Source organism: Kwoniella europaea, chromosome 1, assembly GCF_036810445.1.
Source record: "Kwoniella europaea PYCC6329 chromosome 1, complete sequence".
NCBI classification, from domain to species: domain Eukaryota; kingdom Fungi; phylum Basidiomycota; class Tremellomycetes; order Tremellales; family Cryptococcaceae; genus Kwoniella; species Kwoniella europaea.
Window position 1 is genome coordinate 15,737,069 of NC_089487.1, and position 25,413 is coordinate 15,762,481.

The following is a 25,413-nucleotide window of genomic DNA, read 5'->3' on the forward strand; positions in this document are numbered from 1 at the left end:
TTTAACGCATTGACGTCATCTACCGACATATAGGCAAACTAGCTGATTCCCACTGAAAGCTCACAACCCAACAACCCATATAACATCTCCATCTCCATCTCTACCACTGACTCTCTTCCCTTCCTTCTTTACGATTCCATAAGTATACCTCTCAGCATCCATTAATTTTCTAAGAGAGAGGATCATCCTTTATATCACATACCTGTAGCCATTAGTACTTCCACAGCCCATCATGAAAGTCTCCAAAACCCTCGTCATCACCGCTCTAGCCTTAGCAGCAGGAGGTGAAGCCAAACTGTTTGGTAAAGACAAACGTGAGTAATGGTCGATGGTGATGAATGATCTTCCATCCTGATGTATTAACGTGATAAGCTGATGATCATCTTCCTGTTTACCTCTATCCTTACATTTCATGTCCATGATCATGTTCCTTTCATACTCTGTTTCTCGCATCTACCATCGATCATTTGCCTCCGTCCGACGCCACCCACGAACGAACAGCGGTCTACGAAGATTGGTCTCTCGATCAATCCGTTGCGTTCCTCAAGGAACAAGGAATCGCAGTTAAAGATTCTGCAACTTTGGCTGAGATCCAAAAACAAGTAGCTGAAAATGCCGATGCTGCTGCCAAGGTAAGTCAGCACAATCCGCCGTCCGACCTATGGAAACTGTTTGATTGACCATCCTATTCTTGCCCAGTGGGGTGCCGCCGCTGCCGGATCAGCTCAAGCTCACTACGAAGCTTACAGTGATGCTTTACTCGAAACGTAAGCTGGTGATCTAACCGTATATGTTCTGCATCAACTGACGCGAGATTTCCCTTCTCTAGCTGGTCTGAAAGCCAATTGAGAGAATGGTTATTGGAGAAAGGAGTCGTTTCCCCTTCTTCCAACCGAGAGGCTCTCTTGGTTAAGGCTAAGCAATTGTGAGATGATTTCACCTAACCGATTCAGGCCTAGCTGACGATAAATTTGCCATCTGCAGAGCCAGCGCCGCTTCAACTGCCGCTTATGGTCACCCAACTGACCAAGCAGCATCCTCCGTCTCCTCAGCAGGCTACGGTGCCGCTTCTTCCATCTCTTCAGGATACTACGCCGCTTCATCTCAAGCGGCTTACGCATCTGCCAAAGCCCAAAAGAAACTTGACGATGCTAAAGATTACGTCTTCTCTACCTGGGACGATAATCAACTTCGAACATGGCTCGAGGAACATGATGTCATCTCAACTCCCGCCCCTACCGGTCGAGCAGCCTTACTCAACAACGTCAAAGTAGCTTACCTCAAAGCTACTTCCCCAATCTACGAGGCTTGGTCCACTTCCAACATCCACGAATGGCTGGTCGAACACGGTATAGTCCACCCTGAACCCACCGCCAGAGACAAGCTCCTCGATCTCATGAAGGACAACTACTACGAAGCCAAAGATACCGCTTACTCTACATGGTCAGAATCTCAAGCTAGAGACTGGTTGATCTCTGAAGGTATCATGTAAGTTGCTTCTCCCTTCTCCCTTCTTCCTTCTTTCCCTCGTACCCAAGTCAAGCAGTTCCTCAAATCCATTTGTGATTGAACATGCGATGAAAGATGTCAAATTGACAAAACCCATTTTATCTCTAACTATCCTTCCTTTTTACACTGGTATTAACGATTCAACAATAGCAGCACAGACGCGGCCCAACTCAAGAAGGAGAAATACGAGAAACTACTCAACGAACACTACACTCGATCTAAGAACACCGTTTGGTCAGGCTGGTATGACTCTGAAATTCGATCTTGGCTTGTCGACCACGGTTACCTCAAATCCGATGCTGAAGCTAAGAGAGATGAGGTGAGTCGGTTCAACAATCGGTGACGTGAGATTTGGATGCTTACGATTTCATGAACAGTTGGTTAGCCTCATCTCCCAAAAATACAAGGAGAACACCAATGCCCCTTACCTCGCTTGGCCCGATGCTAGACTCAGAGCTCAACTCAGATCTTACGGTATTGATGACACCAAATTCACCTCGAGACCTTCGCTCCTACACGAGGTTCGAAGTGAGTTACCGCTTCCGATTTCAGCTTAATTTGAGATAACTGACTGATGATCGTTCGCTTAGTTCACTACGTCCAATCCCAAAACAAAGTCGAACAAATCCTCGCTTCTATCCGAGAGACCATCTCTGGTGGTGTTGAGTTCGCTGAAGAGAAACTCGCTCACGTCCTTGAGGTGAGTGCATCGACCCTTGTCAGTCCTACAGTTGCTGACTGTCAAAATATTAGCTTTTAACTGCTTCCAAATTGACCGCTGAGGAAAAACTCGACAAGGCCTACGCTTCCGTCTCATCCGTCTACGAAGTTGCTGTCTCTTCTGCCAGCTCTGCCGCCAACTATTATGGTGCTAGTGCTACCTCTGCTGCCTCTGTCGCTTCTGTCAGCGCCTAGTAAGTTGAAAATACTATCTCTTCGGGAAGCCAGCTGACAGTGTACGATACTTAGCTCCTCCGCCTCCTCAGCTTCTTCCGCTGCTGTCTCTGCCGCTTCTTCCCTCTCTAGCAGTCTCTCCTCGGCTGCTTCTTCAGCTTCCAGTGTCGCTGCCAAATCCGCCAACAACCCTTCGTTGACCTCGGCCGCTTCCGTCGCTAGCAAGTCTGCTTCATCAGCCGCTTCATACGCTTCTTCTTCAGCTTCATCTCTCGCCTCATCCGCTTCATCGGTTGCTTCCGTCTACGCTCACTCGGCTTCGCTCTCTGCTTCTTCAGCCTCCAAATCATGGTCGCTCTCTGCCGTTTCAGCCTCCAAAGCTGCTCTCGAGACTTCGGCTTCAATCTCCAGCTCGCTTAGCAGCGCTTACTCTGTAGCTTCGAAATCAGCTTCCTCAGCTTCTGTCGCTGCTGCCTCATCAGCTTCGTCGGCCAGCAAGTCTGCTTCATCTTACTCTGCTTCTTTGAGCAGTGTTAGTGCTAAAGCTTCCAAATCTGCCAAAAGCGAGCTTTAAGGAGGGATCGAATGATTGCGATGAGTGAAGAAAAAAGAGAGAAGAATGAATGCAGTGCAGAAAGGTGTAGAGCTGGTGCACAAGAAAGCAGGTTATCGAGGAGGATGGAAAGAAGTACATATATATTCCTATTGTTCATAGTCACATCCCGTCCAAAACTTCCATAGCTTTAGCTTTATTCATTTTATCACCTGATAGTTAGTTTTCTGATAATTCACGAATACGATTGAACGATGTGATTGTTTTTCTTTTCTATTACTGTGGAGAGTAGGTGGTAGTGGTACAGAGAGTAAGAAGTGGAAAATGGGGAATGAAGATGAAGAATGAAGAATGAAGAATCAATGAATTATGCAAACTAAATTGTCTCCACTTTGTTGTTTTTGCGCATGTGCCACATTGTATCTAACACGGTATGTCGCAGGGTGATCTTGTCTTATTCGAGTATCCCACTTAGGGCGTCATGACTCTTGACTCTCAAAGTCAATGTTCTGCGGGTATTCGAGATGATCACTCGATAACTTTATACGACCATCTCATTCCTGATACAATCATCAGAAGAGTCCAGTAGGTGAATAGAACAGCACCAATAGACGATCGAACTCCACCTTCACCCGAAATTCAATAAGAAGAGCACACTGTCAGAAAAGATGTCAACAACAGCAGACTTGGAAAAGGATCCATTCTACCTCCGGTGAGTCGCGGTCATATGTCAAGACTGTCTGATGAAGGCTGAAAGCTGATATCGAATGTTTATGACCGGTGTAGATACTAGTAAGCCATCTCATTCAAATCGATGCCCCTTCGAGATTGATGGACAACGATATATAATAGATATTTAAGAGGAAAAGAGTATAGCGCTAATTTCGTTTGGTTATGGTTCGTTTGGTATGATAGTACGGGACATCAAGGTATGCATGGACACGAGTTCTTGGAATTCGAATATTCTCATGGTAAGTGATTGATTCCCGTACTGTGGACAAAGAGGGAAGAGCAAGTCTTAGATAGATTAATACGGATATTGATCATGTTTTGGGTACTTTTCAGGTCGAATTAGATATGCGAATAATTCAAATTATAGGAATGATAGTTTGATCAGGAAAGAGAGTGAGTCGGAAGGTTTCATTTGAAACATATGGGAGTAAATTCTAGGGATATGGGATATGGATAAGGATAGGTGTGACAAGGATCTGGAAGCGGGGAAGGTATAAACTGTAAACATTGTTCTGAAATGGGAGGTATGGGGAATGGAGAGATAAGGAAGATTCAGTGTATGATATACCGAGTATCGGGTCGAGCGAAGAACATCTGGTTGTTGAGCGAGGACGACATCGGGGAAGAGCAATCGTTGAAGGGTGTGAATGGGTTGAGATCCTCGTCCTCCTTCCTTCTTTCCTTGAAGGACTGTATTCGAGAATCTCAAGGCGAAGACAATCCGATCACTTCTAATATCCCCCATGATCAATCATAAATGAGTCGATCGATACGATTCCGAGAGAGGATCACAAACTGATATCGCTCCTCTTCACTCCCTTTGCAGTGTTCGTCGGTCCAGCGGTAGTTGAGGAATTGAAGAGGATCGTGAGGGAAAGCGAGATTACAAAGTGAGTCAGCCGAACCAAATCATCCCGATTCTCATCTTCTATTCTATCCTATATCGACCGATAGAAGGGTATCCGTAGAACCATACTGATGGTGCCTTTGGATACTTAGGGAAGACGACGTAGCGTGGCCTAAGAAGAACGTAGTGGGTAAACAAGAGTTGGAAGTCCGAATAGATAAGGAACATATCTCGTTTGAGGTGGGTCATAATTTATAATTCTGTTCCTTCCTGGCTGGATCATGAGAACTTCTATCTCAACTGTCCATCTGGACTGAACGATTCAGAGTGCATCGTGGAATGAATACAGAAGAGTATCGCTGATGTAATTATGGTTTCTACAGACCGCCAAGATTGGTTCTTTGGCGGATGTGAATGAATCTTCCGATGCTGAGGGTTTGAGAGTGTTCTATTACCTCGTTCAAGATCTCAAGGTGAGTAGTTGCCGTTTACGACCTGGATCGCTGGATTCCCCAATGCTGACCAAGACTGGGGGCTTTGTTGTTACCTCTAAAAGTGCTTCATCTTCTCCCTTATCACCCTTCATTTCAAGATCAAACCTAGTAAGCTGCTCTCCCTAAAGAAGAGGCGAGCTTCAGCTGACTTTCTTTTACTTGCTATTAGTCCAACAATAAAAGAAGAATGCAAGAGAGACCCAGAGAGACCCAAGAAAGGGGGAGCGAGTGTGACGTGAAAGGGTGAAGATAAAAGGCTTTACTATCTTCGTGCAGTACGCTCGTGTTCTGGGCTGAATAGCTATGCCATGCATCATGTATAACAAGTATATACTATCCTATCCTATCTATCAGTCTGCAAAGACGGTCTTGATGGCATGATAGCATTCAAGAGTGAGCCGAGGGGATGTCACCCGTAGACAGCTTTTTCGGGTTATTCCGGCGGAGGGTGAGATGGTGATGATGAGATTTCATGTTCTGACTTTTGAACCAAAAATATCATATCATCGATCGTTGCCAACTCGAAAGAGTTTGTTTCTTCTCATTGTTTTGACTATTACCTCACCTGGCCATACCGTACAGTACATTCCAATCCAGAATACTCACTCCAATTACTCTCTTATCCCTTTATCTAAATCTACCTAGTATCACTCTACTCACACAAAACACAATGACCCCCGTCATATCTCGATCTCTCATCCCCTCGTGTTCCTCAACCCTCGCCAGCTCTTCTCGCCTCTTTACTCGCTCACTGGTCTCTCACGCTTATATGCCCCCTTCCCCTTCATCATCATCCTCGCCGGCTTCATCTCTACCTATCGAAGCTACCACGACGACTCCCACGGATCTGACGGACGAACAGAGGCAGTTGATCGACTCGATCATCCGTGTGGATCAGGCAGGGGAATTAGGGGCAAATTGGATATATAGGGGCCAGAAATGGGCTATGGATGTGAAAGGCGACAAAGAGACTGGTAAACAGGTTGAGGTGGGTTGTATCTGCTACAACTGCTCACAAATACACTACACAATGGAAAGATTGGATCGGAAGACTGATAAAAAATCCCTGTGTCATAGGAAATGTGGGAGAACGAACGACATCATCTGACGATCCTCTCCCATCTTCAAACTCAACATCGAGCTAGACCCACGATGTTATACCCTCTATGGCAAGCTATGGCTTTTGGTTTAGGAGCAAGTACTGGCTTACTGTCCAAGGAGGCCGCTATGGCTTGTACAGAGGCGGTGGAAACTGTTATAGGTGAACATTACGATGAGTGAGTGTACCACACTATATACCATATCAAACATACCTACTTTGTCTTTTTCTTACAATGAATACCGTTGATCAATTACCATCATCATTGTTCTCATCGTCTTGTATCACTGGGATCTTCGCTGACTATCCATCGACTTCTTAGCCAGCTTAAAGCTCTTCAACCACTCCTCAACCCTACCGATCCCTCATCCCCAGCGCCCCACCCCTCACTCCCACTGATGGCTGACATCCTCAAAGAATTCAGAGACGATGAATTGGAACATCTCGATTTCGCCGTTGAAGAAGGTGCGCAGAAAGCTCCCGGGCATAGTTTGTTATCTGCCATCATAGGAGTAGGATGTAAAGTAGCGATCAAAGTCTGCGAGAAGGTTTGATCCAGGATCACGATAGATCGTGGATTAAGAGTCATGTAAACTTTATAATCGGTCTCGTGTATTGTACATGTACATTGCGTTGCTTAGAGAAGATAGGTAAATGGAATATTTGCACAATTGAGATATGAATAAACGTTTGAACCTATCGTAGTGACAATGACGATTTCATCTCGAAAGATTCATTACCATTGTCATTGTCATTGCCAGTTGACTTGGACTGTATACGAGAATTGAGAGGGAGCCATCAAGTACGATAGTGCAATAGATGATATGCCATCAGATCAACTGTACTGTACTAAAATGCATTGCATGATGATATAGCATAAAGAGAAAAACCTATGAAAACAAATATTTTGGGACCGGACTAATGGAGGATTGAGATCATAACAGACAGATCTTCATCCCCTTTTTTTGTCTTTTGGAAACCCTTTCCATATTCTACTTCTATTCCTTACACGTATCCTCCTTGAAACTAAAGCTTAAGCAGTAGCATCTTCAATTCTGGCTCTCTTGTTTCCATTGGCACTTCCATTAGGTGAAGAATCTCTCGAGGGCATGTGCTAACGATCAAACAATAAGACATCAGCTCATATTTCATCTTTCAGTTATTCCCTAGATGGGTGATTCATTGCAAAAACAGAAAATATCAACTCACCTTCTCGAGCAACCTGTCCAATACAGCAGATTGACCAATCTTGAGATCACCCGATTGGATACCGGTGTGGTAGATACGTAAGATCATATCGACATCTTCCATCGATTGAGTTCTCACATCGGCCAACTCCTTAATCTTGGCGGTGGCATCCTTGACCTGGTCATCGGTGAGGTTCAAGTTGAGTTGCTCGACTCGGGATTTGACGGCGTTCCATCCGGTAAGTCGGTGACTAGGCAAACAGGTCAGCAAATTACAATAACACAAAACACGATGTATCAAATTTGGCACTCACCCGATAGAAACGTATCGGGTCATACCGAAATCGGCAGGGTTCAAGATCTCATATGTAGAGGGGTTGGCAAGGATAGCCTTAGCGTGAATACCGGCCTTGTGGGTGAAAGCGCAGAAACCAGTGATGTAATTGTTGCTATAAACGGGTAGAACATCTCAATTAGCATCGATGTCCTCCTACACTCCGAAAGTCAAAATGCAGTGAATATGGATGCTCACAAAGGAACGGAGATCTCGACAGCTTCAGCCACGACGTTCTCCAATTCTCGGAGCATGGACAACTTGTATTTGCCCTTGACGTATTCAGGATCGGCGACCATCATTCGAGCGATCAAACCACCAAGAGGGGTGATACCGTTTCTCTCACCGATACCGAGCTAATCAGAAACAAGAGGATCAGCTGATTTGTGCTTTATCATTGTGCTGCAGCATCCAGCTAACTCACAATGGAAGTGTCGATATGGGTGGCACCGGCTTCAAGGGCAGCGTAGGCGTTTGCGATGGCTACGAGATACGAAAATGTATGTCAGTACTGATATTGATTTTGATTCACCGATTGATAAAGGTGAAAACGAAGTGGAAAATCGTGACAAAGAGGGAGGATTACAGAAGAAGCGAATGGAATGAAGGTTGAAAATGAAGAGATAAGATTTAACTCACAGCAACCAGTATCATTATGGAAATGACATTCAATATCACAGCTGACAACACCTCTCAAAGTTCTCACAAGGTCATAAACCTGTCTTGGATCGGCACATCCTACAGTATCGGCGACACCCACTCGATTCACGTGAATCTTATCGACCGTTCGGTAAATGGAGAGTAAATCGACTAATTCGGATCTGAATGAATCTTCAGATGAGAATCGGATCTCGATACCCTTGGATTTAACGAATTCAATAACTTCAATGGCGGTCTTGGTGATCCATGTCATGTCCTTTCCGTGGGAATGTTCTCTCAAGAATGAAGATGTTCCGATGACTACGTCTACACCGTCGACACCTAAGTAATAAAACAAATAATATGTCAGTAATTTAGCTCATATGTCGATATTTGTAATTTTCCCCTTCCCCTTCAATTTTGCTGAATCTAAACATCACACTCACCGGTCTCAACGGCCAACTTGGCATCATCCATATGACATCTAATGTGAGTCAAGATCTTGGTCTTCTTGAGACCCAACTTGCAGATAGCTTCGCAGTGAGCTCTCGATTCGGGTGAGGCAGCAGGGGAGGTAAGTTCGATGTATTCAACACCGAATTCGTCAAGCCTTTGAGTCAACAAATCGATGCAAGTCAGCGATTGCTCATCGTGAACAAACAAAAAACATAGATGTTGTGAAACGTGTCAAGAAAGCGCCAGAACTCACATCTTAGCGATCTTGATCTTGGTTTCAAGAGTGAAGAAAGCATTGGCGAACTGTTCACCTTCTATAAAATTCATAGCAATGTCATCAGTTTGAGAGATCAACAGCAGCAGTGAGAAGTGTGAGACTGACCTCGAAGAGTGGATTCGATGATCTATAATAACATCAATTCAAGTCAGCCCAAATCCTTAATGGGTATATACATATGGAAAATTATGGCTTCTCAAGTCAAACGAGAAGTGGGTAACTCACACTCCAATTAGAGGTATTACTCAAGAAATCACTAGCTCTACCGTACAAACCCTTATGCGACTTGACGGCAGGTGGCTGTTGACTCGTACTTTCATTTGTTCGTTTGATTTCACCGTTGGTAGATGATGAGATGTGAGGTCCATCATTTATGATTGGGACCATCTCTTCGTCACCGTTGGAGGTTATAGGTTGGTCTGGTGTAGGGCACATCTTGGCGATTCGTTTCTTTTCTTTTCTTTTCTGATGTATGTGTATCTGAGAGGGAGGTTATGTTATGCGAATGATACTGTTATGTAGTCCACCAAGATGTATCTGTATGTGTGTATGTATGAATTGATGTAATAAAGCAGAAGTTTTCGTTCTCGGTTTAACTTGGTTTTTTTTTTTAATTCGACCAAAGCTGACGTTATGTAACCGACTGAGATCCAATCCAACTACCAATTAATTTCGACTCATATAACCAAACGCCCAAAAAAGTGGAGTGCTCATGAGTTACTGGAGTATTGTTATGTCATGACTCCTTGAATGCCGCTTACTACGTACTCATCCCATGCATTCGCCTGCTCCTCATCCTCTTCTCACCCAGCTGAACCCCGAGCACATATGAGTTCGCTGACTGTATGACTCGATGAAAACGCAGTCTTTTCGAATTTGCCTGACTTTTGCATTTGTGATTTTCGAATTTTTCAACACACACACCCCACCCCCACCCCGGGAATTGATCCGATCAGAATTGCCCATTCAGGAAAATATACAGTCTGATTGCAATCGAGCTCAATTGTCATGTCACGTGACGAGCCCATCCATGACGTTTCCTTCGACGTGTTTCAACATCCTTTGATCATAGGATAAGATTGACACCCGCTGTTCGACTACGAGCCAAAAGGTTGACTGGGAATGGACATACAGTACTAACCTAGCTATCAGCTACCTTGGTATCCTCTACCGACCATGATACGGTTCATCTTCCTCGCGCTATTCGTGTTCCCATTCGCCCTTGCCCAATTCGGCGGTTTCTTCCAACATGGATTCCCGTTCGGTGGACATGGCCCGCCAGTGCATGAGCAACAACAGGATTTTACGAGGCGGAGGGAACATAGAGGGTGGACTGAGATGGATAATGGTGAGTCGGATTCCGAACACGTAGAAGGGCTGAATTGGCGTGATTTTTGCTGACGGGTGGTCGAGTCGATCATTCACAGTCCACTGTCGAGCAGGTTACGTTTGTCCATCATCTCTAGCTTGTGTACCTACTCCGGCCGACTGTCCATGTCCTTATCCGTCAGTATTCCGTTTCCAAGCTCTCCTTCGTCCTGTTAACTGATCTCTTTTGCTAAATGTGTGTAGCGAGGATATCAAATGTGTCATACCGGATAACAGAGAAAGGGATGAAGGCGAAGGTCCGCCATTCGTTTGTGTAAGGTCAACAGGTGGTGATCAAGCAAGTTGCGACACAGTGGTAGAATACTCAAAACCTATATGATAGAGATGCATAACGACGAACTTGTATATCACGATGCAGTCCAAATCGTGCTTCGGTCCCAGCTTAACATGTTGACTAATGCGAGACAAGTGGGTAACGAAACCATAGGTATTGAAAATAGTATGCAAGGTATATCAATATCAATCCGAATTGCGTCGACTAATAAACAGGAAACTCAGGATCGATCTCCCTACTCCAAGCTCTCAATCCACCTTTCACGTCCCTTATCCTCTTCTCACCCGAGATCTTACGCAGAGCCTCAGCAGCTATCTGCGAGTCGTTTCCTCTTCTGCAGAGGAATATCACCTCGTCTGTTGGTGGGATGGAAGATGTGTCTTTGAGGATACTTGGAAGTGGTATATCTGAGGAATAAAGGTATCTCGGTCAACTTGGTGCTTGTGGTTTTGGCTTGAGATCTTGACACCTAACTATTGGACTCACTGATGGACCCTGGTAATGAACATATACCATATTCTACAGGTGGACGTGTATCAACCAGCGATATCTGAGAATCAGAGCTGAGTAGGACAGATAGTTCCTGATTGACGGCAGGGTATCAGTCAAAGCTCGACATAACGAGATGCTGCATTGGAGCAGTGTACGTACCTTCACATTTATCCTCTCTCCTTCACGTCCTTCCACTAGTCCCGTTTCCTCATCGACTTCAGGTCCCATCGCACCTGCGCAGAACGACTCGTATCCATATACATCCAGATCATCTGTGATCGTAGCGGACGGTCCACAGGCGATACATTTGGGTGAAGGACCTTTCATACGTATCGTCCGTATTAGCGGGTTCGAGCAGAGATGATGAAGGTGTAATAACGGTTCTTGATCTATGACACAACTCTAATCAGATTGAATCCAACATCAAGCGCAGAATTACTATTGATGGACATACCTTCCTTCCCTGTTATAAGTTTTATAACTTCCCCTGCCATTCCTGTTCCTACTAAACCAGTCACGACACCCCATACTCCCTCTTCCTCACATTTACCCCCTGAACCAGGTAATACACTCGGCCAGATACACCTATAACACGCTCTTCGTTTTCCTGCCCTTGTAGATCCACCATATACTGCCCACTGTCCCGCAGAGGAGATTGCCGCGCCGGACACTAATGTCATACCCAATCGTACGGAAGCGTCGGATAGGAGGTATCGGGTGAGTGGTCGATCGGTACAATCGACAAGAATCGAGTAGGGCTGTAAGAGGGATATGGCCGTCGAAGGGGTTATAGGTACAGGATGAGGTATGAGGTTGACACTAGGGTTATTCCTGACAGTGCATGAAAGATAGACTGTCAATGAGTGAATTAGGCACTGGCGTGATAACACTCACGCAGATAATGTTATACAAGCAGATTCAGCCTTGTTCATACCCACTCTATCCGTCGTATGGAGTATCTGACGATGTAGATTACTTAAACTGACCGTATCATGGTCGAAAATAGCGATCGTTCCTACCACACATACATCATTTGATCAGCTTCGGATCACTAAAGGCAGTGGTCGCAGAGCCGGTACTCACCTACTCCTGACGCCGCGAGGTATTGAAGTGTCGGACATCCCAGTCCACCAGCACCGACTACTGCTACTTTAGCATTTTTGAGTCTGAGCTGGGCTATGTGATGTTCCAAAAAGGATGTAAGCCTCTGAAATTCCACATGTAAATTGAAATTGATCGAATTCAAATTACACTCACCGGGAAGACCGAATCCAGGCATGATCATCTGTCTACCATACCTAATATACTCATCGAGGGAAAGGGGTACCTCCTCTACAGGCGGTAGAGTCGAGGTAGAGGCTTCGATCTGAGTATCCATATTGAATGGCGGTCCGGAAAGTAATGCCGCCAGCTTGGTCTTTACCTTTTGGTGTTCAGGTTTAGGGCGTGAGATTATATAGTTGACAAGGCTTATACAATCTCTATTCCCTTTGACCATGCAGAGACGAGACAAGATAAAAGCAACTTTTTTGGAATTCACCTCCACATGCCGCTGACAGGTGACACTTTGTAATGGAATTAGGAAATCTGATTAGCGGAATCAAAAGCTCATTTACAACTTCATTCTAATCCTTCGTAACCCTCGCACGGAGCGCTTTCCGTTGGGTTGACCTCGAACCTCAACCTCTCTGTTCCATCTTGAATCTTCAACTTTGTTAGAAACTCTTGTCTGGACTCTTCCACAACGGAACGACAATCGACAAATCAGGGGAAATATGGCCACTACATCTTCCTCATCAAAAGGTCAGATGGAGACCAACCCCAGGGGAATACCCAAAGCGCCATTTGTGGTAGGTGTCAGCTACAGGTATCTCTCTTAGGACAAAGCCAGCTGACGAGCTCTTAACAATAAACATAGGCCGATGTGGACGAGTATGTGGGAGGTAAAGATGCAGAGATACAAAGTACGATGAACAAATTCGAGGAGACAACTGCGTGAGTAGGATTCGTCACTCAGCTTCCCTCTGCTGATAAGTTTTTGTGATTGTGGTAAGCTGACATATGCGAATTCTCTCGAACATATAGGAAATATCGATATATGGAGATATCCTTACAACAGCGACGTAAAGCCCTCTTAGGTAAAATACCAGATATGGAGCAGACCCTCCAAGTGGTGAAGTTCTTACAGGTCAGGAGGAAGAAAGCCCTAGGTGAACCTATCGAAGAAGAGGAGAACGATGCAGGTAGCGATGATGATGATTTGGATGACCTGGACGATTTGGATGAGGATGCAGATGATCAGAAAAAGGAAGATAAGCCGTTAAAGACGTTGTTCGAGTTGAATGATACGCTCTTTGCGGAGGCTGAAGTGACTGAGACGGGAGAAGTGGGATTATGGTTAGGTGTAAGTCAACTCCTCTTACTTGAAGGTTCAAATTAGTATGAAAGCTTCAAGCCTTCATTATTCAAGGGTTAGCGTTGAGGTATATCGCTGATAATTACCTCAAATAGGCAAACATCATGTTGATGTACCCACTGCAAGAAGCTATCGAATTGTTGACCAACAAATTATCAACAGCTAAGAAATCGCATGAGGAGACTGTGGAAGATCTGGAATTCTTGAGAGAACAAATCACGGTGATGGAAGTGAATTTCGCTAGAGTACATAACGTGAGTGCGGATCTACTTGGACTCTCTCCTAGACAAGGAGGTGCACATGAAATGGGATTGGATAGCAGCTGACGTTCTATTGTGAATAGTGGGACGTGAAGAGAAGAAGGGAGAAAGGTTTGATAGGTCAACAATCTGGATTATTACCCTCACAGAGAAAGCAGGGTAATGATGATGATTCGGATGACGATGATAGGGATTAGTGTCATCACGACACATAATGCATGCAAATCATCGTAAATAGAATAGTGTGGGGACATCAAACTGATACTTTCAGACTGACTCACTATTCATGCCCGAGACTCCATATGACTGTGCTTAGCTAGCTATCCATTGATCTCGGCAACGAATGCATACGATGAGCCTGTACTGTAAACCCAAGGAGACGGCAGTATCTTTCTACAACCTGATTTGGATGACTCAAAATCACTCCCCTGTAGTGACCAATTTGACAATACTGACGAAAATGCAAATATGACAGCGACCTCCTTTCAGATAGATTACATTGCATGATCGATTATATGTATGCGTAGATGTATGTGTTATACTGATTCTCTCTTCCACTAACGTATAACATTCTGATCACATTGATTTCTTTGGATGTAGACCATGCCCCCGAAAACTACTGTAAACCCCTTGCGAATTCGCTCAGTTGTTTTCGGACGTTCTGACGATTGTCGACCAATTGTGATTTGATCTGTTGTTTCGTCAGACCGGTCTGTTCGAACAAATATCCAAATGTAAGCTAATACAATCATCGATGATACCGTTGAGATTCATTTATTTCTTAACCGATAGAAAGCTCATCATGTTTGAACTGTAAACCACACGCGGCTCCTCCATAGATAAATGATCCACTCACCATCTGAGCCAATTCATCGAGGTTCGCCATGGCCACACCCTTACTGATGATATGTTCCGCAATGGCAATCTTCGCTTCGGTAGGTATCCTAGCTTTAGGTCCTGGTATACCTTTATGTTTACCCTTTGGTTTCACTGTCGCGGTTGAAGTCGACTGAAGCTGTTCAAGAGAAGGTATAGGTGAATCTTGAACATTTGACGTTGACGTTGAAGATGGTACGGCGACAGATTGAAGTGGCGGCGAAGGTGATGGCTGGTAGGCGGCTGCTGTTCCGGTGGCGATTGGTGTCGGCGAGTTTGAGGGACTTCCCGCAGTAGATGGTGGTCGAAGTATCGAAGTGGTCATCAATGGACCAGGTCCAGAACCGGAATTTTGTGATTGGATAGAAGCAGGTATATAAGTAGGTATAGGATGATGAACGTAGTGTTGAGGATGTGGATAATTGGTATATCCCAATCCGAGTCCACCGCCTAAAGGCGAAGGATAGAAATCTTGATTGGGATTGGGATTGGGATTGGGATTGGGATTGGAATTGGGATTGGAATTGGGATTGGAATTGGGATTGGGGAATCCACCAGGTGCATGTGGCCTTATAGGCGTAGGAGGTCTACTGAGATTGGAGGATTGGGTCACAACAGGTGCAGGTCCAGCAATTGGAGTATATTTCAAAGAAGTGTTGGAGGTACTGCTGGGAATCGAGAATGGTTGATCAGGCCCATGTGGATGAGGGAAAGGCGGAGGCGGAGGAAGGTATCCCATAGAGGTAGGAAAGGGGAAAAGTGGCGATTGAGCTGGACCAGGCAAAGGTTGAAAGTAAGGAGATTGTTGAGGTGGATATCGCTGTCGGTTGACATTCATGTCGTCATGCCGATAGGAAGAAGATCTGAGACTACCTCCACTAGTGTTAGGTATAATTGAAGGTCCGAAATTCGAAGGTTGACCATGGCTTTGACTCTGCCCTGATGGTGTCGTAGATGTTGAAGAAGTTTTTTCAGAAGAATGGAAAGTTTCCGTTTCTTCAATTTCAATTCGAGGTCGTTTGGCACTGGTGTTTGAATCTGGATTTGGTGACTGAGATTGAGAGAGGACCAATTGACTGCGTTCGACAGTTTGAGTATCGGTGGTACCTCCGGATAGATTTTGAGAAGTCGTAGGTGTGGTCGTCCATAATGACGAAGGAGGTGGCATTGACTGTTTATCTTCTTCTGACATGTTGTCGATCAAGAGCTGGGAATATTATTCTGTGATGCGTGGTGTATATCTATTCACGACAGGTATCTCAATCTACTCAATCAGAATCGAATCCTTCCTGGGATTGGTTTTAGATAAGTGATAGTCAAAGGTATTTTGAAATGAATGTAGTTGACCAAAAGAGCGTAAAGTATTTGGTTGGCTGACAACGCATAACACAACAAACAAACAAACAAACAGAAGCGGGAAAACACCAAAAACAGGTCTATGTCCTCTTTGAATGTGTGTATTGATCGGTGATAGGGAATTATAAGATTATGATTATATGTATATGTATATGAATGGAAGGGAAGGAAGTAAACGGAGGTGATGCAGGAAGAAGGAAGATTAGGTATTTTGGTCTTCTCTGTGTTGATTCAAAGTGGGTTTTCTTCCAAGTTTTGCTGAGATAGTTGAACGACTATGTGTCTCTCGATATCTCCATAAAGAAACATGAGGATTTCTCCGAGTTGACAACAAAGTTGTCTTCGCAATAATTCGACCTCGATACAATAGGTGTTTGTTTCCCTAGTAACCAACCTCAAGTATTTGAGTAGGGTGAGATATTCGTACCGGATAGTCAGGTCGAATCGGATTGGTTCACTCCGCTGTGTTTGAAGTATCAAAGTCAGTACGGTTTGGAAATCATTACTCGTTATTAAAGTATCAATTACCAACAACTAATCTAATCCAACTTGACAACACGCCCTTCTTCCTTCTTTTTCTTTTTCTTTTACCTTCTCTTTTTTTGGGATTGACCAAAAAAACTGAAAAACGGGTTCCTTTGAGGCAGATCCGGTATCAACCCCCTGTCTTGATCTCTTGCAGCATTCTTTGTATTACCCTGTCAAACGGTTTGTCTTGGATTACATCACTCGTTGATAAAGCATTGAGTGGGGTATCCTATAAGTAGGTCGATTTTGATGGGAATGATATTGATTCAGGTATCAGTTAATTCCGAGAATGAAGACTACTGTACACACGTCCTTTCGACCTATCGGACCGCGTTGACCCGCACTCATTCACCAAGTCGTCAGGCCAGATCATAAGATATGCACGTTCACAGAGTATGTAACGTGTATCACAGTTATGCGTTATGTCGGGTTCCTTCTCCTTCACGACCTGTGACTTGACAACCATCAAAAATCGTTGCTCGTACTGCCACTTTCCACTTTTCACTCGATCGAAACGTGTTGCAGAATATACAGGTGGATAGTATTTGATCCGAGCGTGAACGATGGGGTCATTCACCGGATCATATATTATTGATGGGACCTGTACCTTTACGACTAGTCAGTGCTTGGACCACCCAATTGCGTTCCTCATGTCGTGTGGGTACTCATGCGATCTGTCATTTTGTCCTTCTTAGGTCATATCTCCATCGGCACGAACGGTAGAATAGCTTTCTGTTCATCTCAAATCATCACAAATACTGTAAAGAAGTGGTTGGGAAGGGGTATAATTTCAAATGACATTGTAAATTGAAAAATCATCTAACAAATAACATGAGATATATAAAAGGGAAAAGAAAGGAAAGGAATGAATAATGTACCTGTCTACCTACCTACGTGTGATTAACTACTGAAATGGAAAAATTCATAAACGGGAAAGGGATAAGTCTTCCAAAGAAAAGGAAGATAAAAAAAACCCCAAACTCTAAAATTTATTGGCGTGGCGAGAAAGAAACACGAGCTATGCAGGATAGAGAAATATGCTAGAGAAAAAGAAAATGCTTGCGGCGTAAATACATTATATATAGATATGTGAGTTTGTATCGTCCTTGGACGACAGAGCGCGGCAAGATGTTGTTAATGATTTGTTGTATATGTTGATATCGATCCGGAACCTATGCAAATGGGGATAAGGAGTTTTCTTGAGTATCTGAGAAAGTTGGATTGAGTCATGTGATCGAAGGGAAGGGAGTTTGAATTTATTTTGAAGCGTTCTTGATAGCCTATGCATTGCCATATCGTCGTCAATACAAGGACATCCTCATCGCTCGGTGTTTATACGAGGAGAATAATCACTCACCTGTTGAGCATAAGCTGCATTAGTCTTAGCTCGCTTGTTACCGGATCTCGTTCTACCCCAAGTAACAGCTTGCGATACCCAATCCTGTAAGAGCTCATCTCGTATGGATCCCTTGTAGGCCTCAGCGAAATCACCAATCAAACCGAGCGAAGCAGTGCTGAATGAGTCGCTTCGATCTTCGTCCAACCAACACGTTTTCAGGAATCCCATAATTCCAGATACGTAAGGTTGCATCGCAGAAGCTACATTTCAATTGGACCTATCAGCTGCGCACCCTCGGCTCTGCATTTGGAGTATGATGTTAAACTTACCATCGCTGTCCTTGATACCATTCATAATACCGATGAAAGCATCTACAATGGACTCTCTCATGGTTTGCACAAAGTCAATCATAGCTTCGTCACCTGGAGCAGCAGAAGTTGATCCAGCTTGAGAAAGGATGGTCATGGTAGTATCGAGGTAAGGTCGGAATCCACCTCCAATCGCCAAGGCAACTTCACCAATAGTCGTGATAGCATTAGGTTTGACTTGTCTCTGAACGACGGGACTTCGGAGCAGGTCGATGAGCGCCACCATCAATCGTTCGGCGTAAGGAGTCAAGGCTTCGTTGATAGCTCGCGCGATATCACTTCCAACGTATACGGCCGCTTGGGCGACTTGCCAGTCTTCGAAAGAACCAAGAGCGGAAAAGAGGAAAGGACTGAAAGCATCCATGTATTTGACGAAACCGGCTTCGAGAGCACTGGCTAAGCCACCGACGGTAGCAAACGCATCCTCTAAAACACCAGCATGTTTACCTGAAGCTTGGATAAGGCCTAACAAGTTGGTCATGATTCGGTCGGCGAATGGCGCAGCCATCGATGGTGATCGTCGGATAAAAGATTGGATGACGACACAAAGGTTGATCTGCATATCGTTCCAGTTGTTTCGATCGTCCATGCCGACCAACTGGTTCTGCATGCCCAAAAGAGCTTCTTGTCGAGCGAGCATGGCAACAGCGACTTCCTGAACAACTGGGAGAGTATCATTGGCGGATGAGCCGAGGAATACGGATATCGTTTGGTAAGCGGCACTTCGACTGTTGGCGTGGTTGGTAGGTCTTTCGGCGATAGGCATCAACTCCTTCAATATGCCAGAGTAGTATTCGGACATGGGTGATGTCTGCACATCATCCCCTAACAAATCGGCATCACCTGAAATCTGTACCACTAAGCTGTTGAGAGCAGCACAACAACTGTTGCAAGTTCGAGGAGAAGCGTTGAGACCGATGACGAGAGCAGTGATGAGGTTTCGAAGGTGAACAGCCGGATCGATGACTTGAAGCATGTTCTCACAGATCTTGCTCAATGTCCAAGCAACCGTATCTCGTACTTGCAGACTAGGGTCGGATTGCATCATTCCGATAAGGGCACCGAGAGCTTGAGTGACGAGAGGAGCAAGGACTTCGGGATCAGGACCATCAAGAATCGAACCGAAAGCCATGACAGCAGCTTCTCGACGTTGCCAGTCGGATTGTGTTATACCAGCTTCTACGAATGGTACGACCGGTTGGACAATATCATTGCCAACGTTATTCGCGAGTAACTCTAAACAACAACCAGCAGCCATTGCTTTTGTCCAATCATCTTCGTCATCATCTTCGTTCTGTTGACAAAGTAATTCGAGAAGTACCGGAAGGATATCGGGAAGAGCAGCTTTGGCGAAACCTTTCGATACGTAGAGTGGCTGTTCTCCTTCTTCGTATGCCTGACACAAGTCAGCTAAGCCAACAATTCTGAAGAACTCACCTCCATGGCCGCCTGCGCCAAGTCAATCTCCTCTTCACATACTGTACTCCAGAACTCGATAGCTTGAAGGGCAACGGGTTCCTCGTGATGTTTCATACCCATGATTGTCAACTGGGTGTTTGATCAGCTACAATCTGACTTTTCTATCTACAGGACACTCACCCCAAAGAGAGCTCGTTCCATGTAGAAATCCATCTTTTCGTAGTACAAATGCATTATTCTAACGAGACATTCGAAGGCACCAACTTGGACAGTGACTGCTGGGCTCTGAGTAGCCTCGCATACTACTTGCATGATGTAATTTCGCTCGCCCTGCGAGGTTATCAGCCTAAATGATCCGAGACCGAGGAAAGAAGGGATGCGGCGACTTACCTCTCGTTCAAAGTTGTCCCTGATGAATTCTAACGAGTTGAGTAAAGCCTGGATAGCAGCATGCTGCACTTCATGGCTGGGTTCCTCCTTTCTAGCTCCTTGTACGACGGCAGTGAGAATCTCATTCGATCGTGCAGAAAGAATTTCAGGATCCTACGTAAAGATTGAAGAAGCATGTCAGAGATGAAACCGGTTTTGGGGAGGTGATATAGATAGATAGAACTACTTACAATCACTTCACAAATAAATCCGACAGCTTGGAGAGTAGCCACCCTCAACCCTTGGTTCTCCTGATTACCTACAAACTCCAGTAATTGAGGAATCAATTCTGGCCATTTGTTAACTGGTAATTCGATTGCTGCAATTGCTGATACACAGGTAGCGGCGACTGCACCTGCACGATGTTGAGGTGAACCAAGAGTTGATAGTACAGATTGTTTCAATGGTGCTGTTGCCGTATCGGGAAGTGATAACCATCTTTCTGTCAATTGAGGTTGGTTTATGGCGTCCTACAATTGATTAACCATTCCAAAGTGAGTGAGATGACCAGCACGGGGTAAGGTAAAGAAAGGATGAGCTCACCCTAGCGGCGATAGCGTTCTTGAATGCTAGACCAGCAGCATAACGGACATTCAAATCTTGTGATTCATTTGCTAATTCTACTGCGAGTGTGTGAAGGTATCCGTGCTATCATGATCCCCATACATAACATCAGCTTGAGATTTATATCAGATCTCTGGGAGGGAACATACGAAATTATCCCTGGCGGCGGCTTCGAGTTGCTGAGTAGCTGATTCTCGAGCACCTTGATCTATTGGCAGAATACAACGAGTGAGTTTGACCTATGAATAGTATGAGGAAAGGCGGCAAATGACTACTTACTGGGCGACAAGGAATCTTGGAGCAGCTGAGCCGCGTTCATTTTTGATGATCTTCAGAGTGGGAGCTGTAGGAAGATGTATAGGATGCTTTGTGGTCCGGTATTGCTTGAGTTGAGAGGAGTCGGAAGATAAGGAGGGTAAGGTGTTACAAAACTGATTGAGTGGATGTATGGTATGGTATGTGAGAAAAGGATGAATATGATATCCACTGGACGATGATGATCTTCGGTGTGTCTGTAGCTGGCAGAGAGCTAGAGCTATGGCAAACAAATCTCATCCATCTACGGTGTGGGTCTACGGTGCACGGCGTACGGTGTCTCATACAAACGCGTAACGTGGTAGGATCGATTTGGGATAAATTATGGAAAAATACCATATCAAGAAATCATCCTGCATTTAAGCTATGACGTTTTGGCAAGTGGCACGCAGTTGATACAGAGAGGAAAAGGTGGAATCAGAGTTCCCGTCCTTCCTTCCTTCCTTGTGGTGTATAAAGGCTCCACAATCAAAGCATTGATATCCGAGGTACTTGGTCTAGATGCGTAGATACTCAAGCAGCAAACATGGCATGCCCATGTATGAATGAGCTTTCGAAATTAAGGTCAGACAGGTGATGAATACGAAAATACCGATATCGTTTCATCACTTGAGCGTATGTCCAGGTGAACGTGCCCATATTGGGTTGATGGTCCTGTCCTGTCCAGACCAATTTGTCATATCTACCAGTTCCACTTTCATGCAGAACCATAAGCGAATATAGTGAATATATAAGCGGTAAGGGGAATTGGAGTGGCAGAGCCGATCGAAGTTATCGGTTGATTTATGGGGCGCCACATGATCCAAACTCGTGTTTTGACATTTGCCTCTGAATTTCGAAAGATGGCATATCTTCCTCAACGAGTATCGAGCCAACTGAAGAAGGGTGAACATTACCTTTTCACGGCGTAGAATATCGCCGAGACCAAGCTAGTCACTTCTCGACTTCGATACGAATCCCACATTGGAGACATTTGTTAAATTTAAACAATCAGTGGAAATGGAAGATCCATCAGGCTGGTCGTTGACCGAATCTGATCCTCAGGTGTTTACCCAACTATTGAGAGATTTAGGTGTAAAAGGTCTACAAGTTGTGAGTATCATCTTTGACCAAATTCTATCACCGTTACGATCGGATTAAAAGAATGGTAGATTGTTAGAGTATGGATGCTTATCACTCTTTCGCAATGTTGTAGGACGACCTGTATTCACTTGACGAAGCGACACTCTCCACACTCAAACCTATACATGCCCTGATATTCCTCTTCAAGTATGTCGAACCTTCTGCGAGTGAATCAGAGGGGACGAGTGGCGTAGAAGTAGATCCTCTAGATACGGGTGTATGGTTTGCCAATCAGGTGGGTTAACAATAACTCTCATATGTGGTACGGAACGAGCGTAATCATACAAACGATTGAGACTATGACTTGATGAGTATCTCGCTAATTCCTGTTTCACCTTTCACAACAGGTCATCAATAACTCTTGTGGTACTGTGGCTGCCTTGAACGCTGTGAGCTTCCTCTCACATGGTCTTCCAGTGACATGAACCTGAAGCTGACCTTGATTTGGCAGGTTATGAACATTCCCACTCAGGAGTCTCAACATTCCGAAGAATCGATAGAACTAGGTGTGAGTAGCCATCTGCGATCTCGCTTTGTTGATATGAACATACCTGATAATTATTGTAGGAAGAATTGGGTAATTTGAGGGAATTTGGAGCTGGTATGGAATCGCTAGAGTGAGTTGGACTATATTCAACCAGCTTGCAGTTGTCCATACCAACCTCTACATCCTCAGCCAAGTCCGATATTGATCAAGTTCCCTCTCGTAGTCTAGGTCATCTGATATCTTCTTCGCCTCATATTCGAGAAGTCCACAACTCTTTCTCCAAATCCTCCCCATTCTCAATGGATCCCTCCGCCTTCCCCGAAAGGGAGAAAGAAGACGCTTATCATTTCATTGCGTACTTACCTATCAATGGGATATTGTACGAGTTGGACGGATTGAGGAGAAACCCAATTATGCATTCACCGATAGATGAGGAGAATGGCGATTGGCTGAATAATGCTAGAGAGACTGTTGAAGGGAGGATAGCGACTTATCCACCTGGTTCGGTGAGCCATCCTACACCTCAAATTCCCACATAAGGATCCCTTCAGACCCAATTACTTAATCAATTGCTCATGAATCTATGCTAATCTAATTTATCAGTTGATGTTCAATCTGCTCTGTATTCGATCATCACCCCTCCCTCGACTTCAACGACTACTCAATGATCCCTCGACAAACCAGACGGAGAAGTACCAAATTCAAGATCAACTAGAACACGAGTTGAGTAAATCGAATAGAGGGAAATTGGAGAATACCCTGAGAAGGAATAATTTGTTACCTGTCGTATTCCAATTATTCAAGGGATTAGGGGAGAGTGGTCTTGCTGGTGAGTCAGAAAAGTACAGGAAAGACATATAGAACCACTATATGGACCGCTTGGTTGGAAATCAGGTAACGTGATGAGTAGCGTCGCTGATTTATTCGACCTGTTGATCATTGTAGGTAAAGCGGTGGAAGGAGCTCGTGCGAAACGTAAAGAAAGGAGAGAAAAGAGGTTAGCTAAAGGTGAAGAAGATGATTGAAGATAGTCACTGCATTTATATACCTGTTTGAATTGGTTGGATACAATGATCAATGATCAAATCATCAATGATCAATATCTACATATCATGCATAGCTACATAGCGCTCATCCGTATACCGACAGTGGTACAGAGAATGTTCTTTCTGAGACGATATAAAATGAACGGAACGGTCGTGAAAGGATTGTTCAACCAAAAGGAAGGATAACGACCACGAATAGCTTTGATGTACTGTTAAGCCAACCCCGCTTAAAGCGCATCAAGGCCTTAGAAATGCGCATCAAACAGACATATGCAGTCGATTATGGCACGACGAAGGTTGACTGATCAGTCATCCACCCATCGCAAGATGTACTAGAGAAACTCAGAATGAAAACAGATATTGGGGCAAAAAAAGGTAAAATTGAGCAGAAAACTGCTGCTCTCATTTAAGTCGATGTCGTTGTGGTATCAGTGACCACACATCGAATGAGATGTCATTTTTGTCAGTATTATATTACCAGATAGTGATAATTGATCAATGAGACGCTAAACAAGTATACCTCAATCCTATTCAAATTTCCAATGCATCCTATTCATCCGCATTTATTCTATTGCACTCCATTCCAACTATAATCTCTATTCTACACTTCAACCGTTTAGTGGTGAGCGTCAGCCTTGGGCAAATCCTTTTCCAAGAACTTCAAGTATTCCTCGGCAGACTCTCCACCTTCGGCATCGGTAGCGGTAGCGGTGGCCTTGGGGGCCGATCCACCAATGACAGGTTCCTCAGCGTCGAATTTGGATAATTCAGAGGCGAGGTCTGAAGGGAGGGTGGGGGCGGAGGGAGCCTTGGGAGCGGAGTAGGTTCGAACGGATCCTACGTGGGCGTCGGCGGACTACAAAATGGGGGCAGGTGGGTTAAAGTGAGTTAGTGTTTGAGCCGAAAAGATTCAGATTGATAGATGTTTCGATTTCTTGTTTGTTGATGACGGCCAATAGCGAGAACCATTTGAGTGAAAGAGGCAAACTCACCTTGGCAGCGGGCTTGTAAGATTTAAGTTGGTTGACGTATAAATCTTGAACGAGGTCTGTATGCAGATAAAGATTATCAGTGATAGTTCTTTGTGATCTTTGATATATCCACAATTCCCTTCATCGTCTACATCTTCTTTCCGTAAATCTTGCATTCCGCCCACCGACATTCCACCATTCGCTGGTCTCCTAGCTTATACGTAGTGATTGATCCACAACACTCACCCATCTTGACGGCCGATACAGTGAAAGATCGAGTAAAAGAAGGAGCAGCTCGTTGAGCCTATAAGCCATACAAGATATTAGCTATCCCATTTCCACTCCCCTTGACATGTCCAAGCTGAAAACAGTATACGCACGGTAAGTCGGAGGATAGAAGCCATCTTGAATCTGCTTTTTTCGTTTTGTGAGTGGTGACTAATGAGATTAACTGAACCGTTTTGATGATATTACAGAGGCGGATTAGGGTAACGACGACGACCGAAAGGGTGAGAGTGAGCAGAGAGGGACGGAACAAACGGATACAATCTTGCTCCATGCGCCTAACACAGTTTGACGGCCGAACACTCCTTCCCCATGCCTATATTGTTTGCGACTCGCGGCGACCTCCGCCTTTGGACGCGTCGATGGTCAGCCATTCTCCGTTAGTTGTAATGTCGTCACGTCCAATTCCACTCAACATTTCAACATTACTTTGTGTTCAGCCATATCCTCATCTTC

The 25,413-nt window shown here is 44.7% G+C and overlaps 11 protein-coding genes across 11 annotated transcripts; 6 read left to right on the top strand and 5 right to left on the bottom strand.

Annotated features, from left to right (window-relative positions):
• Positions 1-232: 232 nt before the first annotated feature.
• V865_005999 (uncharacterized protein) lies at positions 233-2,977 on the top strand (the record flags this gene model as incomplete). The annotated part of the gene is made up of 10 exons (XM_066229762.1): positions 233-314; positions 502-632; positions 700-767; positions 830-925; positions 985-1,488; positions 1,663-1,828; positions 1,887-2,037; positions 2,100-2,209; positions 2,263-2,423; positions 2,479-2,977. The coding sequence occupies 10 exons, from the start codon at positions 233-235 to the stop codon at positions 2,975-2,977; spliced, it is 1,968 nt and encodes a 655-aa protein (XP_066085859.1).
• Positions 2,978-3,624: 647 nt separating this feature from the next.
• On the top strand, positions 3,625-5,209 carry V865_006000 (uncharacterized protein; the record flags this gene model as incomplete). The annotated part of the gene is made up of 9 exons (XM_066229763.1): positions 3,625-3,668; positions 3,743-3,748; positions 3,872-3,927; positions 4,022-4,081; positions 4,515-4,578; positions 4,688-4,775; positions 4,919-5,008; positions 5,092-5,137; positions 5,199-5,209. The coding sequence occupies 9 exons, from the start codon at positions 3,625-3,627 to the stop codon at positions 5,207-5,209; spliced, it is 465 nt and encodes a 154-aa protein (XP_066085860.1).
• A 490-nt stretch (positions 5,210-5,699) lies between these two features.
• On the top strand, positions 5,700-6,682 carry V865_006001 (uncharacterized protein; the record flags this gene model as incomplete). The annotated part of the gene is made up of 3 exons (XM_066229764.1): positions 5,700-6,017; positions 6,107-6,306; positions 6,451-6,682. The coding sequence occupies 3 exons, from the start codon at positions 5,700-5,702 to the stop codon at positions 6,680-6,682; spliced, it is 750 nt and encodes a 249-aa protein (XP_066085861.1).
• A 479-nt stretch (positions 6,683-7,161) lies between these two features.
• V865_006002 (homocitrate synthase, cytosolic isozyme) lies at positions 7,162-9,456 on the bottom strand (the record flags this gene model as incomplete). The annotated part of the gene is made up of 10 exons (XM_066229765.1): positions 7,162-7,242; positions 7,338-7,566; positions 7,630-7,764; positions 7,848-8,005; positions 8,074-8,132; positions 8,289-8,630; positions 8,735-8,898; positions 8,998-9,058; positions 9,127-9,148; positions 9,247-9,456. The coding sequence occupies 10 exons, from the start codon at positions 9,454-9,456 to the stop codon at positions 7,162-7,164; spliced, it is 1,461 nt and encodes a 486-aa protein (XP_066085862.1).
• A 741-nt stretch (positions 9,457-10,197) lies between these two features.
• Positions 10,198-10,729, top strand: V865_006003 (uncharacterized protein; the record flags this gene model as incomplete). The annotated part of the gene is made up of 3 exons (XM_066229766.1): positions 10,198-10,369; positions 10,449-10,527; positions 10,594-10,729. The coding sequence occupies 3 exons, from the start codon at positions 10,198-10,200 to the stop codon at positions 10,727-10,729; spliced, it is 387 nt and encodes a 128-aa protein (XP_066085863.1).
• Positions 10,730-10,888: 159 nt separating this feature from the next.
• Positions 10,889-12,554, bottom strand: V865_006004 (uncharacterized protein; the record flags this gene model as incomplete). Its single annotated transcript, XM_066229767.1, has 7 exons — positions 10,889-11,091; positions 11,171-11,267; positions 11,336-11,565; positions 11,631-12,007; positions 12,071-12,191; positions 12,260-12,352; positions 12,434-12,554. 7 exons carry the CDS (start codon positions 12,552-12,554, stop codon positions 10,889-10,891), a joined length of 1,242 nt encoding a protein of 413 aa, XP_066085864.1.
• Positions 12,555-12,951: 397 nt separating this feature from the next.
• Positions 12,952-14,049, top strand: V865_006005 (uncharacterized protein; the record flags this gene model as incomplete). Its single annotated transcript, XM_066229768.1, has 5 exons — positions 12,952-13,026; positions 13,095-13,171; positions 13,262-13,580; positions 13,688-13,846; positions 13,936-14,049. 5 exons carry the CDS (start codon positions 12,952-12,954, stop codon positions 14,047-14,049), a joined length of 744 nt encoding a protein of 247 aa, XP_066085865.1.
• Positions 14,050-14,468: 419 nt separating this feature from the next.
• V865_006006 (uncharacterized protein) lies at positions 14,469-15,920 on the bottom strand (the record flags this gene model as incomplete). Its single annotated transcript, XM_066229769.1, has 2 exons — positions 14,469-14,564; positions 14,709-15,920. 2 exons carry the CDS (start codon positions 15,918-15,920, stop codon positions 14,469-14,471), a joined length of 1,308 nt encoding a protein of 435 aa, XP_066085866.1.
• A 1,948-nt stretch (positions 15,921-17,868) lies between these two features.
• On the bottom strand, positions 17,869-21,050 carry V865_006007 (uncharacterized protein; the record flags this gene model as incomplete). The annotated part of the gene is made up of 10 exons (XM_066229770.1): positions 17,869-17,892; positions 17,970-18,211; positions 18,281-19,715; positions 19,799-19,867; positions 19,919-20,068; positions 20,129-20,281; positions 20,359-20,637; positions 20,711-20,815; positions 20,881-20,939; positions 21,011-21,050. 10 exons carry the CDS (start codon positions 21,048-21,050, stop codon positions 17,869-17,871), a joined length of 2,556 nt encoding a protein of 851 aa, XP_066085867.1.
• A 995-nt stretch (positions 21,051-22,045) lies between these two features.
• On the top strand, positions 22,046-23,680 carry V865_006008 (uncharacterized protein; the record flags this gene model as incomplete). The annotated part of the gene is made up of 8 exons (XM_066229771.1): positions 22,046-22,138; positions 22,242-22,403; positions 22,516-22,557; positions 22,620-22,676; positions 22,736-22,785; positions 22,879-23,161; positions 23,259-23,484; positions 23,601-23,680. 8 exons carry the CDS (start codon positions 22,046-22,048, stop codon positions 23,678-23,680), a joined length of 993 nt encoding a protein of 330 aa, XP_066085868.1.
• Positions 23,681-24,317: 637 nt separating this feature from the next.
• On the bottom strand, positions 24,318-25,076 carry V865_006009 (uncharacterized protein; the record flags this gene model as incomplete). Its single annotated transcript, XM_066229772.1, has 4 exons — positions 24,318-24,557; positions 24,694-24,749; positions 24,919-24,976; positions 25,053-25,076. 4 exons carry the CDS (start codon positions 25,074-25,076, stop codon positions 24,318-24,320), a joined length of 378 nt encoding a protein of 125 aa, XP_066085869.1.
• Between the last annotated feature and the right edge of the window lie 337 nt (positions 25,077-25,413).